The sequence below is a fragment of the Chaetura pelagica genome, unplaced genomic scaffold (genome assembly GCF_000747805.2).
Source record: "Chaetura pelagica isolate M959 unplaced genomic scaffold, ChaPel_1.0 scaffold312, whole genome shotgun sequence".
Taxonomy (NCBI): Eukaryota; Metazoa; Chordata; class Aves; order Apodiformes; family Apodidae; genus Chaetura; species Chaetura pelagica.
Window position 1 is genome coordinate 712,603 of NW_009952485.1, and position 15,000 is coordinate 727,602.

At 35.4% G+C, this 15,000-nt stretch overlaps 1 protein-coding gene across 1 annotated transcript in view; it reads left to right on the top strand.

Moving 5' to 3' along the window:
* Positions 1 to 15,000, top strand: part of ZNF407 (zinc finger protein 407) — a 317,688-nt gene that overhangs the window by 105,494 nt on the left and 197,194 nt on the right. Inside the window, exon 4 of the mRNA XM_010008819.1 lies at positions 9,257 to 9,331. Within this exon, the coding sequence (XP_010007121.1) occupies positions 9,257 to 9,331 (75 nt within the window). The remainder of the gene's footprint in view (positions 1 to 9,256; positions 9,332 to 15,000) is intronic.

Below are 15,000 nucleotides of genomic sequence, written 5' to 3' on the forward strand. Positions count from 1 at the left end.
TTTTTTTTTTTTTTTTTTTTTTTTTTTTTTTTTAAGAGAGGATATAAGCAATTTCTCAGTGGCAAGGTTGGTAGGTGGTCTGGATCACAAAGGGATGCTTATACTGTAAACCTTCATTTACATTTGCAGCATTTTTTGCAGCCTCACTTAGCATAACAGTGTGTTCTTTGGCATTGTAGTGTTTCTGGATGTAGCCTCTATTAGATGCAAGGCACTCCCAGCACTGAGCCTAAGGTTGCTTTTCAGAATTTAGGCAAACAGGTTCTACAGTGTGGTAGATGGAGAGGTTGTTACTACTGAAAGCACTCTGGGATTCTGTCTTTTTTCGTTGTGGTTTTTTTTTTGGTTTTTTTTTTAGTACTTTGTGCAGCTGTTAGATTACTGAACACCTGTTAGAGGTGACAGTTACAGATGTTTGATAACCAAAGAAAATTAATAGAACATGTGATTCTTTTAGCTTAGAAGTGATTTGGTAAGGTGTGTTTAGAAATGTAATTACATACTGCTGCTGTCTACCATTATCACTTAACATTCATTAACTCCTCTGAATATTGAAACAAACATTTCTTGTAGCGGTACTAATTTTCTCATATATTTGTAAGGTGATTTCCTGACAAAGTGAACACCTTCTGACTTTCAAGTTTTTGCGACTGCTCAGCTATTTTTAGTCTGCTCATTAAGCAGACAAAATAAGCAGAGAGATGCTTGTTTACTTACAGTTACCAGTTTAACAACATACTATATAATAAATACTCTCTTATTCATTTAATTTTTTCACCCGCCAATGTGCTTCTGTTGTTTTGTTGTTTTGTTTTTTTCTTACTCCATGATAGAATTGTGGGTGCTCTCGATGGACAGTAGATTAATTTTCATTCAGATTTAAAACAAAAATAAAATATTTTATTACCATTTCTTTTATTTGAGAAGAATACCCAGCAGCATATTGTTGAAGTAGACTGCTATTTTTAGTAATGGCACATGAACAACTTCAGTTTCATTTCTAATCATAGGTGTCTGGGGAGAATTAAAAGATACGCATTTCCTAAAATTGATTGCATATTGCATTTTGGTTTGTTTGGTTTTTTTTGGTCTGACCTGTTTCACTGGTTATTAATTTTTAGTCTATTCGTAACTGTTACTTCGCAGTGAATTTTTAGAGCCTTCCTAATTCCTGATGTTTGGACGGTGGAAACAGTGAGGGGATGTCACCACTTGAAACTCTTTATGTTTCAATTAAGATGTGATAGGGTACTATAAGGAAAGATCCATTTCTTATTTTCTAAGAAATCCTCTATTTTTAACTGGCTAGTATTTCCCTTGGTTTGCATGTTGTTATGGCTTGAAACAGCAGATATGACCTTCTGGTGCTTTATTATGCTATTATGAAACGGGTTATGCTTTGGGCCCTGTTCTGTCATGTTTTATACTTGCACATCTGAAAGTTTATTGGTGGTGTTTTTTATGTTTTCTTGTGTGTAATATGATGCTGCATCATTAACTGAAATATTTGTTCATGCACTAGTGTTTAATTGTGCCATGCAGCTGACATATTTTGATCCACATTTTGAGATTCTTCTGAAGTGAATAAGTCCCATATTTAGCAGAGAGTTACGCACTGAAGAGTGCAATGGCTTTCTCCCTCATTTAGGCAGGCAAAGTGTGTGACCTCTGGAAACTGTTGTCAGTGCACGTAAGCTGTACCATGTTGACTATCTGCCATGTGAGCAGCTTTTTATTGTATCTCCAAATCCAAAAGTTTCCAGTTACACTCTTACATTTCCTCTCACCTTTATGTTATTAGCAGCTATCCCTCTCTGGATTAGGCTTATTCATGCAGCTGCTATTGAAAGGTACTTTTTTCATATTTAAAAAAAAAACCAACAACAAATCAACACAAAGCCCCCAAACCAATAGAATTTGGAAAGGCCCTATAGTTAACTTACAGGAAACCTTTCTGATTTCAATTACAAAATAAGTAACTTCAGGTGAGGCCCATAATAACCGTCCTGGTTTGAGCAGGACAAATATGTGCGTTTCCTTATTGCAGAGGAAATAATGTAAATGCTGCCAGTGTATTCCTCATTTGCCGTAGTCCTTCCAATGACAGACTACATTTCTGTCCTGGATGGTTTACATTATAATAAAATTGTGATGAAAATAGGGATGGTGAGAGGACTCAGCAGCTTTGGATGGCAAGATCTCTCCAAGCTAGTTTGAGTGGGACAATACAGGATGTTTTATGTATTTAGTTTTCTCTTCCAGGTCTCTTCTGCCAGAATACATAAAAGGTAATAAGTGTGCCCATTGCTAATACTTAATGGCCATGTGGCTACTAATTTCTTTCACATCTTGAGTGACACAGATTGGTGGCAGAAAGCAATAGGAATACGTTGAGGGATTTCTCTCTTCTGGGTGATAGATGCAGGAATATGCAGAAATAACACAGTCAATTGATTGATAGTGTGCAACTCATCCATAATGATCTGTCTCATATAGCAGTAAATTATTCTTGAGATTGATGCAGGTCATTGAACAGCACATTGACAATCCTGTTGTCTATCATCCTGTTCAAAGCAAGTCAGGAACAGTAGCTGCTGTAATACTCAAGTCTACCTTTGGTGCAAGGTTTGTGCAGGTATTCCACTAATATAAGTTGTTATCTTCTCTCTTATTTTTTTTTTTTTTTTTTTTTAATTGGACACCTTGGCTTCATTGTTAGCTCATTCCAAAAAACAGTAAAAGTAAGATGAGGTATTTTTAGAAGAGAAAGTTGTAGTCTGTTGCACAGATGACTGTATGTTGACATAAGTTTAATTTTTGAAAGTGTTGGGTTTTGAACTTCAGCAACAAAACATCTCCACAGCAACGTTGACAAGGTAATAAATAATTAAGAAACATACTTGATTGTTGCATGGAAAAACTGTAAAAAAAAGCCAACCTTCAAAATTAAGGCAGAAAGAATAATAATTCTCAGAAATTTAGAACTCCCATTAGTCTTTAGGTTTCATGAATTGCCATGATATTCTTGCTGTGTTACTCTGTTGTCTTGTTACTGATGCCAGAGTTGTCCTCATTTGTTTCTTTTCGTTTCTCTTTTCAAGAGAAAAAAGTTTGCATTTTCGTCTGCCAAGTTGCTCCCACTTGAAAATGAGGAAGAAGGAGCCACATATGCCAAATGTATTCATTTTACTTTCCAGTTTAATTACAAGCGTTAGTGAGAGCATAAAATAGCCATATCCTCCTTTAACACGTGAGGTCAACAGGGAATATAATGCAGTGGGTGATAGTGCTCTCAACATTGCAGACTGGGTGACTGCACATGACTTGTTTATCTTCTGAAATGTTTGTGATTTGTGTTGTTTTGTTTTTAAACTTAAGAACAATAACCATAACTGCTAGCTGGAAGTAGTAGGACCTGCTTCCTTTGACTGCTAAAAGAGTAATCAGAAAACCCTAGCTTTCCTATGCAGGGTTCTAGGACTTGATGTCCTGTCACAGAGGGCATGAAGTTTTTCAGGTATTTGGATGTTTTCCATACTAGGCTTCGCCCTGCCAGATATTTACTTGAACCTGACATCTTGTCACAAACGGCATGAAGCCTTTCGGACTGCTGGATATCTTCCACACCAGACTCTGCTCTGCCAGATACTTTCTTTTAAATTGAGTCCCTTGCGCGCAGTCATGCAGGAGAGTTATCAGTGCCCCAGTCTGGACCGTTCAAAATCAGCAAACATCAATGAATGATGGACTTGAAGAAATTCCCAGGAACTTAGACTTTTGATGCATGGAAAAAAAGTTTACTTGTTCATAGAAAACCATTGCTTTCTGGGCAGTTCTGTGTTTTCCTCCATCCTCTTATTCCTGAAACTGATCTGCTGAATACAAGATCCTGACAGAGAGATGGAGATAGGGGTAGCAACTTTAAGTATTTGAAGTCTCAAATATATAAAGTTTGTGTAGACTGTTTATGTGCTGTCTGACTACGTGCTGTTTTGAATATGTGAAGTTCTACTCTTATGTGTACAAGTCTAAAGTACACACAAAAATCTGTAATTGCATACACAAATTTAATGGAACATTCCAAAATACGTGTGGATCATGATATTCTTTGGGAAACTGCACTATCTCTCTCTCCTGCTAATTGATACACCTATTGGCATGGCTCCATGTGAACCTCTTATTCAACTATAATTAGGGTTTGCAGCATGTTTCAAGACATGACAAGGAATAAGTAGTGGTATCATTCAGGTGATAAGAATTATTGAGTCCATGTTATTATTTACATGCCTGGACGTACTATCGCTGTTCTTGGCATGATCCATACAGCTTACCTTGATTTTATGGTATCTTGTCTCAGATGAAGATACAGGGATAGAAGTTCAAGCACAAATCAAGGAAAACAAAAACTGATACAGACAGGATAATATATTATTTCTTCATACTCTGTAGTGGTGGATAAAATTTTAAGTGAACCTTTTTCTTATTATTTCTTGGAACTGTCAGATCTGCCAGGTCAATTATTCAAAATGGTAAGCCATTCTTTCCAGGTGCCTGAAACCTATGAGGAAACCAAGTACTAACTATGAATATTTTAAAATTAGGAGCATTCTATATTGATTTTTGTTTGTTTGTTTGTTTTAGTTTTGCTTGTGGGTGTGCTTTGTTGGGTTTTGGGTTGGGTTTTTTTGTGTTGTTGCTTTTTCATTGTGTTTTGTTTTATTTTGGGTTTGTTTGGTTTTGGTTTTGGTTTGTGTTTGTTTTTTTTTTTTTAAAATAAGGCTTTGAAGGAGCTTTATAAAACATCCTGTGTACTTGGGGCCTGCACTTGTCATGCAGTACCTTGCCTGTATTCTAGGAGTGAAAGTCATGTGTAAAGAAGTTCATGACAGTTTAAAGGAGATGTAAAGGATATTGAGAATATGAATAAAGGGTAGCTATTGTTATTCTCCTGGACTTTTCTGCTGTCATTGGACATTATTGTCTGCAAGATAAATTCTCCAAGAGCAATTGCAGAGAGTAATGGATCTACTTAGAAGTGATTTAAAACTGCTCTTCAACTGCTGGATACCGTGTTTGTAAAGTCCCACAGAAATAAATTCTTGTGCTGACCCTCAGCAGTTATGTGCGCTTACAAGATGACTGGTCTGTTGACATGGTTTCAAGAGACTTTCTGGTAGAGGTAAGATGTAGTTCCTTCCTTCGAACTAGGCCAAGGCTGAGCACTTGGTAAACACTCTGGAAAGAACAGATTTCATGACTTCATGGTCCAGAATGCTCATTTTGGTTTGTGTGTATTTGTTTTTTTACCTCGGCTTTTCATTAACACAGCAATGTACATATTAAAAAGAAAATAGCTATTATAGATTCAAAACATAAAAACCCATAGAATCTTTTGCCCTCTCAAAACAAGATACTTCACAGAGTACAATTCTCTCCCTGCAGAGAAAATGGGAGAACAGACAATACATGACAAATTGTTCATATTCCTTGGGCACTGCACTGATAAACAGTGTACATGCTGAAGAACTTGTATTACACTAGAATAAGAAGTGGAAGAAAGGATTGTACAATATTTTTCTTTATTCTCAGAATTAGAAGTCCCTTTGTTTCTTTTGTATATTAAAACATGCTTTTATAACTGAATACAAGTCTGCAGAGGCTCCTAAATCAGTTACAGACATTCTCAGACCCAGTCCAAATACTGTTTGAAGACTGCTATGGAATATGAGTGGATACGTTCCTACAGAGCCACAACTCTTCTAAACTGAAAACAGAATATTCTGTGAACTTATTTCAGGAGAGGTGCTCATATATATGGTTGAAATTTATTTTTATTTATAGTTTATGTGCAAAAAATTGTCCATAGGGAGTGTGGATGCTGTTCTAAATCTCTCTGTCATTTTTCAACTTGTCTTTGTCCTGAAGTTTCAACATTGAGCATGTAGCATGGAAGATGTTGCTAGTTTGAAGTCAGAGTGTTTGAAAGTCACAAAAAAAGATAAACCAACAGAATGTCACTGTAAGCAAACAAAATGCAACCTACTCACCTTTTTCCACTGCAAGAGGAGCCTTCTAGGATCAGCCTTCTTGACAAATGGAGGGAATTTGCTGTGAGCATGACTTGGATATATAGGCTAGACATTTCTGCCCTACAAGATCTGACCCTCAGGAGAGCAGCTGAGCTGTGACTACTTGTCTTGTGGTCTGGGGATAAGTATGTCCGGATCAGAGTTTGTAAAACTGGTTCCAGGCCTCTAGTCTGGCCTGGTTTGCATGCATTGGAAGCAGAAGGGTATGACACTTACAGGTTTTTCTTACTCCTTTTGATGCATTTCTGAAACCAGTTAATTTCTAACATTTGAACATTTCTATTGCCACTAGAATTAAAAGATAAGAAATGAGAAAATCAGTGAAGACTGAATTGGTGCTTACTACAGCAAACAAAAAGTTTATATTTTATTTGAAGATGTATTAGTGCAACATATTTTGAAAATGTTCACCCCTTGAGTCCTTACTTGTGGCAACCAAACTTTCCTTAGGATTAATTTGAAAAGATCAAGGCTATCTCATAAGTTCTGTTAGTATCTTAGGAATAACTGATTTACATCAGCAAAGGTAAGTTGTGTAGTATAAAAAAAAACCAGTATTTTTTTACTACTAAACCAATGATTTCTTAGAAACCTGGAGTTAACTATGTATTGAAAACATTTTCTGTGTTTGGTTTGTTAAAGCCAGCAAACACCACTACCACCTTTCTCTTAAAATCACCTGCAGTATTTGTCAAACATACAAATAGCTCCCATACCTGTTTGCTTGTTTGTTTTTTGTTTTGCTTTGTGGGGCTTTTTTTGTTTGTTTTGCTTTGTTTTTTATTTGTTGTTCTCAATCTCAGCATCCAAAACAGAATGTTTAGACTTTGCCTCAATTCTAAGGAAAAAAAATCTATTGTTTCAGCAAAAGCTGTCTCAGTCTGTTGATAATACTTTTGATCTTGTTCTCAACTTCTTAGGAAAATAGCAACTTTGCTTTTATTTTTAAGGCCTAATTCTGTAATGTGGAGAGCTTTTCCTGAGCTATACTGAGCTCTCCAGGCTTGCACCGAGGCATTCTGTGCTCCTCAAGTCTTAAGTCTTCAAGCCTCACATTAAAAGCTTAAAATGTTAGTAGGTGCTGAGACACTTATTGAGTCATTCTGTTTTATTTGTGCTGGGTAACAGCAGCAAAATAGTTACTCAGAACCTAGATAAAACACAGAGGAGGCAGCTATTGTGAGATTAATTGCTTCACATTATTAACAAGGCCTTTGTCTTTGATTTTACAGAAAGGTATGTCAGTCTGTACCTCCTGCAGTTGTGTGGTATAAGAAATCAGCTTTTGTTTGGAAGCTTCAAGTACACAGGCTCAGAAGAAAAAAATACAAAAACAAACAAACAAAAAAACTCTTCCCTAGAAATACTGTGTATACTGTGTATACTTGATATTCCATGTGAATAGCAAAGTATGCCTTTACAACTTCAATTGCTTGTTGCCCTTTCACAGTATTATCTCTGGCTTTATTTTTCTGTTAGAGAAGGGGGAGAATGGAGGAACAGGAAATTTTATCACGAAATACTAGTATTACAAAATTAAAATCTGTTTGATACCTTTCATGGCTGTGCAGACGTGGTTAGTATTTCTACTGAGAAGCAAGGGCAGTATGTTTTGGATGCCTTGTGGTGTTACTTGACCACATTTTTTTATTTTGCTATAGTTATTTTCCCTATGTACTGTAATTCTGATACTTGCATAGTAATGATGGAAATGGTGTGGTAGATTATTCACAGTTGTAATTATTATGATGCCATACTTAGAAATCGTGTATGGAAAAGTATTTAAGATATTTCAAATGTCTTTTTGTAAAAAATCAGGAAATTGCTGTCATTTAAATAAGACAGAATTATACTCTTACACCCTAAGTAATGTGCAAGAGAGATTCTCTATAATAAAGTGAAAATACCCAAAGTAGATCAGACATGGAGAAGCTACATTAACATATTTGTAAAGGAAAAGTACTGTCTCTTGGCTTTTGTGGCTCTTATAAACCATAGTGCTAGTGTTTTACAGCCCTTCCATTGTCCATTACTGCAAACACATCCAGATGAATTCAGCGTTTAATGTTAAAAATCTTATAACATGCCAGTTTGATTTGTAGCCCTTCATATCATGGAATGCTAATTAAAATCATATTTTTGCATATGTCATGCCTTTCATGTACATATGCAAATAGAGTCGATTGCCTTTCAGCTATTCGTAATTAACTTTATGAAGGACAGCTGTAATACATAATTAACAAAAATGTTTGCAAGCCCTTTTCACACTGAAAGTTGCAGCAGTAAAATTTTTGCTTATCAGGAGAACCATTTTAGTTTGAAGCTTCAGTGTGATATCTAAATTGTTTAAAGCAGTCACATGACAATTTAATTGATGTTATGGTCTTATCAGCAGAAGAATGGTACTTGATAGACTCCTATCTGTTTCGTTACATATGCCACTAAAATTAAAGTAAATTACCTGTGGTTTTTTTGGTAGAAATTTAATGCAAGGTAGTATATATTTTGTTGCTGCTATTAATGTTTTGAACAATGTCTTGCCAGTTTGAATTACATTCTTGCTCAAAGGGTATTAATGAACATGTGCTTCACCTTTTCCATCCTTTTTTCCAGAAGGCTATAAATTAAGTAAGGCTATTAATTTGTTTCCATGTATATCTCTCTAAATAATTAATACAATGAATTTTGACCAGACATATCCAGTGATTAAAGGATCTGGTCTTGCTGTATTTTTTTGTTACTTGTTAAAAAAAATGAAACTAATTGTATGAATAAGGGTTGCAGTATCGGCACATTAGGCTTAAATAAATACAAAGGTGTAACTAAAACTGTATTAGTTTATGACATGAAAAAATGTTATTTAGGTAAAATAGACTATAAGATCCTCTAATTTGCAAAAGGAAGCAGAAACAGGTTTTCCATTCTTCGACTAGTGATGTATGGTTGTGATTACTTATTAATAAGAAAAACAGCAAATTTACTGCAATCTGAAGAAAACTGTTGTTACAGAATGGACTCCCATATTTAAACTGTAGTCTAGCAGGAGTTTCTAAAAGTCTATCTTTAATAAAATAGGCACAAGTGATGCTGAAAACAGAAAAATGCTGTATTAAAAAATAAGTATCAATAAAAAATTAATTATCCTGGGTTTTCTGTTTGTTTGGCAGTGTGGCATTTGTGATGAAGAAGCATTTGAATACTCATTTACTGGGAAAGCATGGAGTTGGCACACCCAAAGAAAGGTAAACTACTTAAAAATTCTTTCTGGTTTTACCTCATATAATATGTGGAGACCTTATCTGGAATATTTTGCTTACCCAAAAATGAAGTCACCTGGACTCTTAGTTCAACTCTAGCTGCAGAGGGAGCTAACGTGTGTTAAGTGCTCTGCCAGTGTACTGCTTATGACATGTCTGTGGGTGTCAATAGAAAAACTGCTGTAGAAAGCAATTCTATGTAAAAGGTGTAGGATTTGCACTTTTTTACATGTGTTTTGTGTTTTTTTTTTTTTCAGGTGATATTATTTTCTTAACATTTTGATAGTTGTAACTTTCTGTCGAAGTACAAATTTTTTCGTTTTTTTTTTTTTGTTTTCCTAACCTTGATGCTCATAGGTTTATAAAATGACTTTCCAAGATTTGTGTTGATTGCTGAGGTCAAAGTCACAGAGGAATGAAAAAGAAAGTTTCCTCAGTGCTTTTGGACAGGAACAGAGATCTGGTGTTTTGATAGTTTAAAAAAGTAATTTTTCAATCTATGTACAGTTATTTTCAAATTTTATTTTCAAGCAGGTGATTCTTTTCTGTGGTTTAAATTGTAGCTGTGTTTTACAAACTAAATGGCACTGCGTTTGCAGATAAACGAATTTAGCCTCAGATTTGTTAGGCACATTGTGGCATAGCTACTGCTGTATCATTTAAGTTTTGGGGAAAATAGAAACTAGATGGTGTTTGAATCCCCAGAACTTCACATATTCGATCTAGTATCAGATGAAATTATCTATCTGCAGGGTTCATTGCTGGATAATTGATATTGTTTCAAGTATGTATACCTTGTGACTCATTCTTCCAGTGTAAGCTTTTAAGTAGCATTTTCTGGTTTTGATATGAAAGAAAAGGAAAAGAAATGATGGCTAGGAGTTGTAGGAGAATACTCCTAAAATCTTTCTGGGTCATGTTCATTTCTTGTTAAAGACACTGGAAATGGTACTCAATTAGACCCTTTCCTCACAAGTTCATCCCACTTAAATAACTGAGTGACCTAAGAGTAGAATTTTAAATTAACACACCATATACACCTTATGTTTGACTAAGCACCTGTTTAAAACTGGTGCTTATATTTTTAATAAGATTTCCTCTACAAAGTGCTTAACTAGAATTTCCCTTACATGTGCTTATTTAAAGACTTTTGAGATGTTCTGTTTCATCTAAAATATAGAATGATGCATTGAAAAAACAACTACAGTTTCATCAAAGCAGATATAATATTAAAGTTGATGCTGGTTATCTTTTGTCATAGCACAACAATTACAAAAATGTTTTGCTCTGGTGGCTTATTTTATAACTGAAAGCGTTCAATACCAATATTTTCTTTTACAAGAGGGTGCTTACTGTATAATCATCATAAATGCAACATAGAGATAACTTGCGTTACCCTAGTGAATATGTGCGCAATAAAGGATACATACAATAGATTTCCAAATATAGTATCTTAGCCTGAGAGGCATATTTTTAGTGATCATCATCTTGAAATGACATCCTATACAAGGAGGATATAATCCTATAGCTGTAATCTAAATCGGTTGATGCTGGCTTTTGTTTGTATGTTTCTTCTGAAAGCCTTTTGGCTGTTTCCATTTTCCCTGTTTCTTCCCATATTCCTGGAAGGCTTTCTGGCTGGTCTGTCAGCAGGGCATGAAGAGGAGAAAGAGAAGGGGGATCCATCCCCTGCTGCTCCTCCGTGTGGAGGCAGGTTCACAGCCCTGGCTGCTCCAGGAGCAAGAGAACTCAGCTCAGGGCTGCAGTCTCCCTGCCCCACCTGCTTGCACAGGCTGTTGCATCTTTGTCCCCAGAGTGGCATAAATAAGCAATATCTGAGTGACTTCATACTCTCTTCTATTTAAATTTTTTCATCCATCTTTTGAATATTTCTTGTCTACAATACCCTTTTAGCTGACACTTCAGCTTAATGTAGGGCAACATCAAACAGGAGGGGCAGAGCAACAACAGCAATATAATTTGCTAGTAGCAGCCCTTCATTGGCGATGGTGGATGTTTAAGCCATGTGATCCAGTGCAGTAAATACCAAACCACTGTGGCTTTTCTTTCCACCTTTCCCTTCCTATTATGAGAGAATTTGATGCCTTTTAATGGCTTTAGGAACCAAAGAAATCTTTTTTCAGCATGTAAAACAATCATGTTGAGTATGAACATATTACAAATTAATTTACATAGTTTTTCTACCTATTTAAAACATTAATGATTGTCTTGATTATAATTTTGCAAGCTTGCTTTTTTTTCATTTCTCTTGGACAATATAATAAGTTTATTCTTTATATTTTGAATTTGATTGTGCCCTCTGATACATTGTATATAATAGCAAATACTAATAGAAGCTAGCTAAATAGGCTGTGACAATTAAATTAATAATGCATTTTATTTGCAAGTGTTTAGTCTTCATGGTTTGACTGATATATGCAAAGATGGTAATTTATTAAAAGTAAATTCATGTAATTGTACTACGGAGTTTGATGGACCAAAAAAAGTTGTCAGCATGACTATCATCAAAAACAGAAAATTGAAATAAGTTCAAAAGGGTGCTTGAAAAAAAACTGTTATAAGCCATACACCCTGATAAATTGGTGCCCTTGTAACAAACTTTTCTAAAAGGAATTTCTGGTGGCAAACATTGATACAGTTCTGAGAGGGAGAGAAAAAAATACATTTACAGTTTAGTAAGCAGTACTGAACTAGGTGCACCTTGTTCTCTCTAGCTACCCATAACCCATAACTATTATTTTTTGTATGCGCAAAAGGGAGGTGTTATGGAAGCTGTGGAAGTGTTTGCATGTGCAGATATAGAAAGCAAGTATAATTCATAATAAGACTGCTACTAAAAGATCTTTTATTTAGAGTGGGTTTTAAAATTATTTCTTTTTGGAAGCCAAAATTCATTTAAAGGGGGAATACTGTGCAGTTGAAAAACAGAGAAGCTTAAAAAAATAACTTAGTAAAAAGTCTGCATATTTCAGCCACAAAAAACCCCCATACTGCCTAGTCCATTATAATCATTACTGTTTAATAGCTAACTCAAAAGTAGAATGTTTTAACACAGAAATTCCTCAAGGTATTTTTTCTTGTTATTGGATCTGTGATACTGATTTATTGTCAACTTGGATGTGTCTCAAAACTGGCATGTTATCTGCTAAGTCCAAGGCCAGTACATACTTGCTACTTCAGTGTCAGTAATCTTCATGAGACCTATAACTATAGCTTATTGGTAGGATAAATCTTTGGCTACACCTTTATTGTGTCTGGGAGACAATATAGTTGAGGACAAGGTGAATGCATCAGTAGTGTTAATGGTACCAAGTTTTAATTTCTGTTATATTGTTACATTATTTAAGTGTAAATTGTGGCAAAACACAAAAGAAGCAGATGTTTCACTGTGGAGTTCAAGATACATACACACATACATGAGGAAGAAAATAAAAATAAAATCACTATGTTAGTCATTGATGAGACTGAATTTTGCCTCTGGATTTAGAAATAATTTATATGAAAAATGCATGTAAATATTCTTTAGAGATACTTGTTTCCAGGACCCCATTATTATTGTACAATATGCATTTTATTGTATATAAGACTTTGTTCACTAGACCTTTATCTGATACATCTGTTTGAAATATTTTTATATGTTTGTCAGAGAAAGGTCTTAACTGTCTGTTGTTTAAGTACCTCATCTTCCTTATGAATTTGAAATGATGAGTTTTCTCTGAAATAACTTTTTTTGCAAATGAGTAATTCCAGTAAGTCAAACAAAATCATTTATATCTATAGTTACCTGGAGCACAAACACCTGTTGAACTGTAGACTGTGTTACAAACATTTTGTAAAGGTCATTAATAATGTTTGTTTTTTGTACGGTTGTTCTGGCATTTTTTTCATGTGCTTTAAAAATGGGATTGATGTTACAATGTTAGTAACATCATAAGAAGATCATGTGATTTCCATATAATCTCAGTTGGCTGTAAAAGGGATCTAACTATTTTGAATTGAGAGTAACAGCTAGAAGTAAATGACTGTTACTGTGTAGTAGCAGGCTAAATAGTTGTAAGATGCTTTTTCAAATAATGTTGGACACATCTGGAATACTGCATTCAGTCTGGGCTCCCCAGTTCAAGAGAGGCAGGGAACTACTAGAGTCCAGAGGAGGGCAGCAAACATGACTGGGGGATTGGAGCATCTCCCTTACGAGGAAAGGCTGAGAGAGCTGGGACTTTTTAGTCTGGAGAAGAGAAGGCTGATGGGAGACCTTATTAATGCCTAGTATCTAAAGTATCTAAAAAGTATCTAAAAGTATCTAAAGGGTGGGTAGAAGGAGGATGTAGCCAGACTCTTTCCAGTAGTTCTCAGTGACAGGACAAGGAGCAACAGGCACAATCTGGAACACAGGAAGTTTCATTTAAATATGAGAAGAAACTTCTTTACGGTGAAGGTGACAGAGCCCTGGAACAGCCTGCACAGGGAGGTTGTCGAGTCCCCTTCTCTGAAGATATTCAAGACCAGCCTGCATGCAGTCCTGAGTAATGTGCTCTAGGGGATCCTGCTTTAGCAGGGGAGTTGGACTAAATGATCTCCAGAGGTCCCTTCCTACTCTGACAATTCTGTGATTCTGTGACAGCATACTTCTAAAATTTGTGTATTTTTTACACAGCTGCTTTGAAGTAAAGAGGAGTTAAAAAGTAAAAAAGGAGCATGTTGTTCAATGTGCTTGCAAAAGCACATGTGAATTTTGGAAAATAAAGTGCTACTCACATGTGTGGTACAAGTAACATAACATATATGAGACTGTATGATATGTCATTGGCAGACATTACTGAGAATTGAAAGAAAAGTAGCCAGGAAGAAGGAAGGCAGTTTGATATTTTCTAAGTTTTGGGGGCTTTTTGTCATAAATTGCAGTGTCCTGATATTTCCATTTTGAATGTAGAACTAGAAGGGAATTAAGTAAATCAGTCCAAATCTCTTCTGTTTAATTGAACCATTAATCCTTCCTTTGAAACATTTTTCTTTCTCTGAGTAGAAAAAGTTCTGATAGTTTTATTTTGGATATGCCTGTTTTGGATAATATTACTTTGTACCTGCAAAGTAAAAAGATCCAGTTGATGTTACAGCAGATTCTGGGAAAACAAGTGGTGAAAGTCAGAGTAATGTGTCATACCTATGTATTCATATGCAATCACCTTGTAATAATTTACTGATATTCAGAATGATAAAGTGACTATCTCACAGAAATGTTCCAGTTAGAGATGTTGGTAGTACATACAGATACACAGAGCAAAGGCTGCCTGTAACCACTGGAGCGTAATTTGCTGAGTCTTGCTGTCAAGCTTTGTCATCACCTTTTACTGCTTCTTGTAAATAGTTTTGAGCTTTTCAACTGAAACCTAGCTTTACTAGTTTAACTGGATGGGAATGAAACCGTTGCTTTTTTTTTTTTTTTTTTTTTTTCCCCAGCATTTGGCATAAAAAGAATCTTGGAGAGTTACATAATCATTCTTTGGAAAAGCCCTAAGGAAGGAAATGTAGCTTTTCCTTGAAGTATTTACTGGTTGGAAGCTTGTGATAGGAGAAGGGGAATAAAAAGAGCTCAGCTTTTCAGCATTGGTTAGGAGCTAAAGTTTTACCCA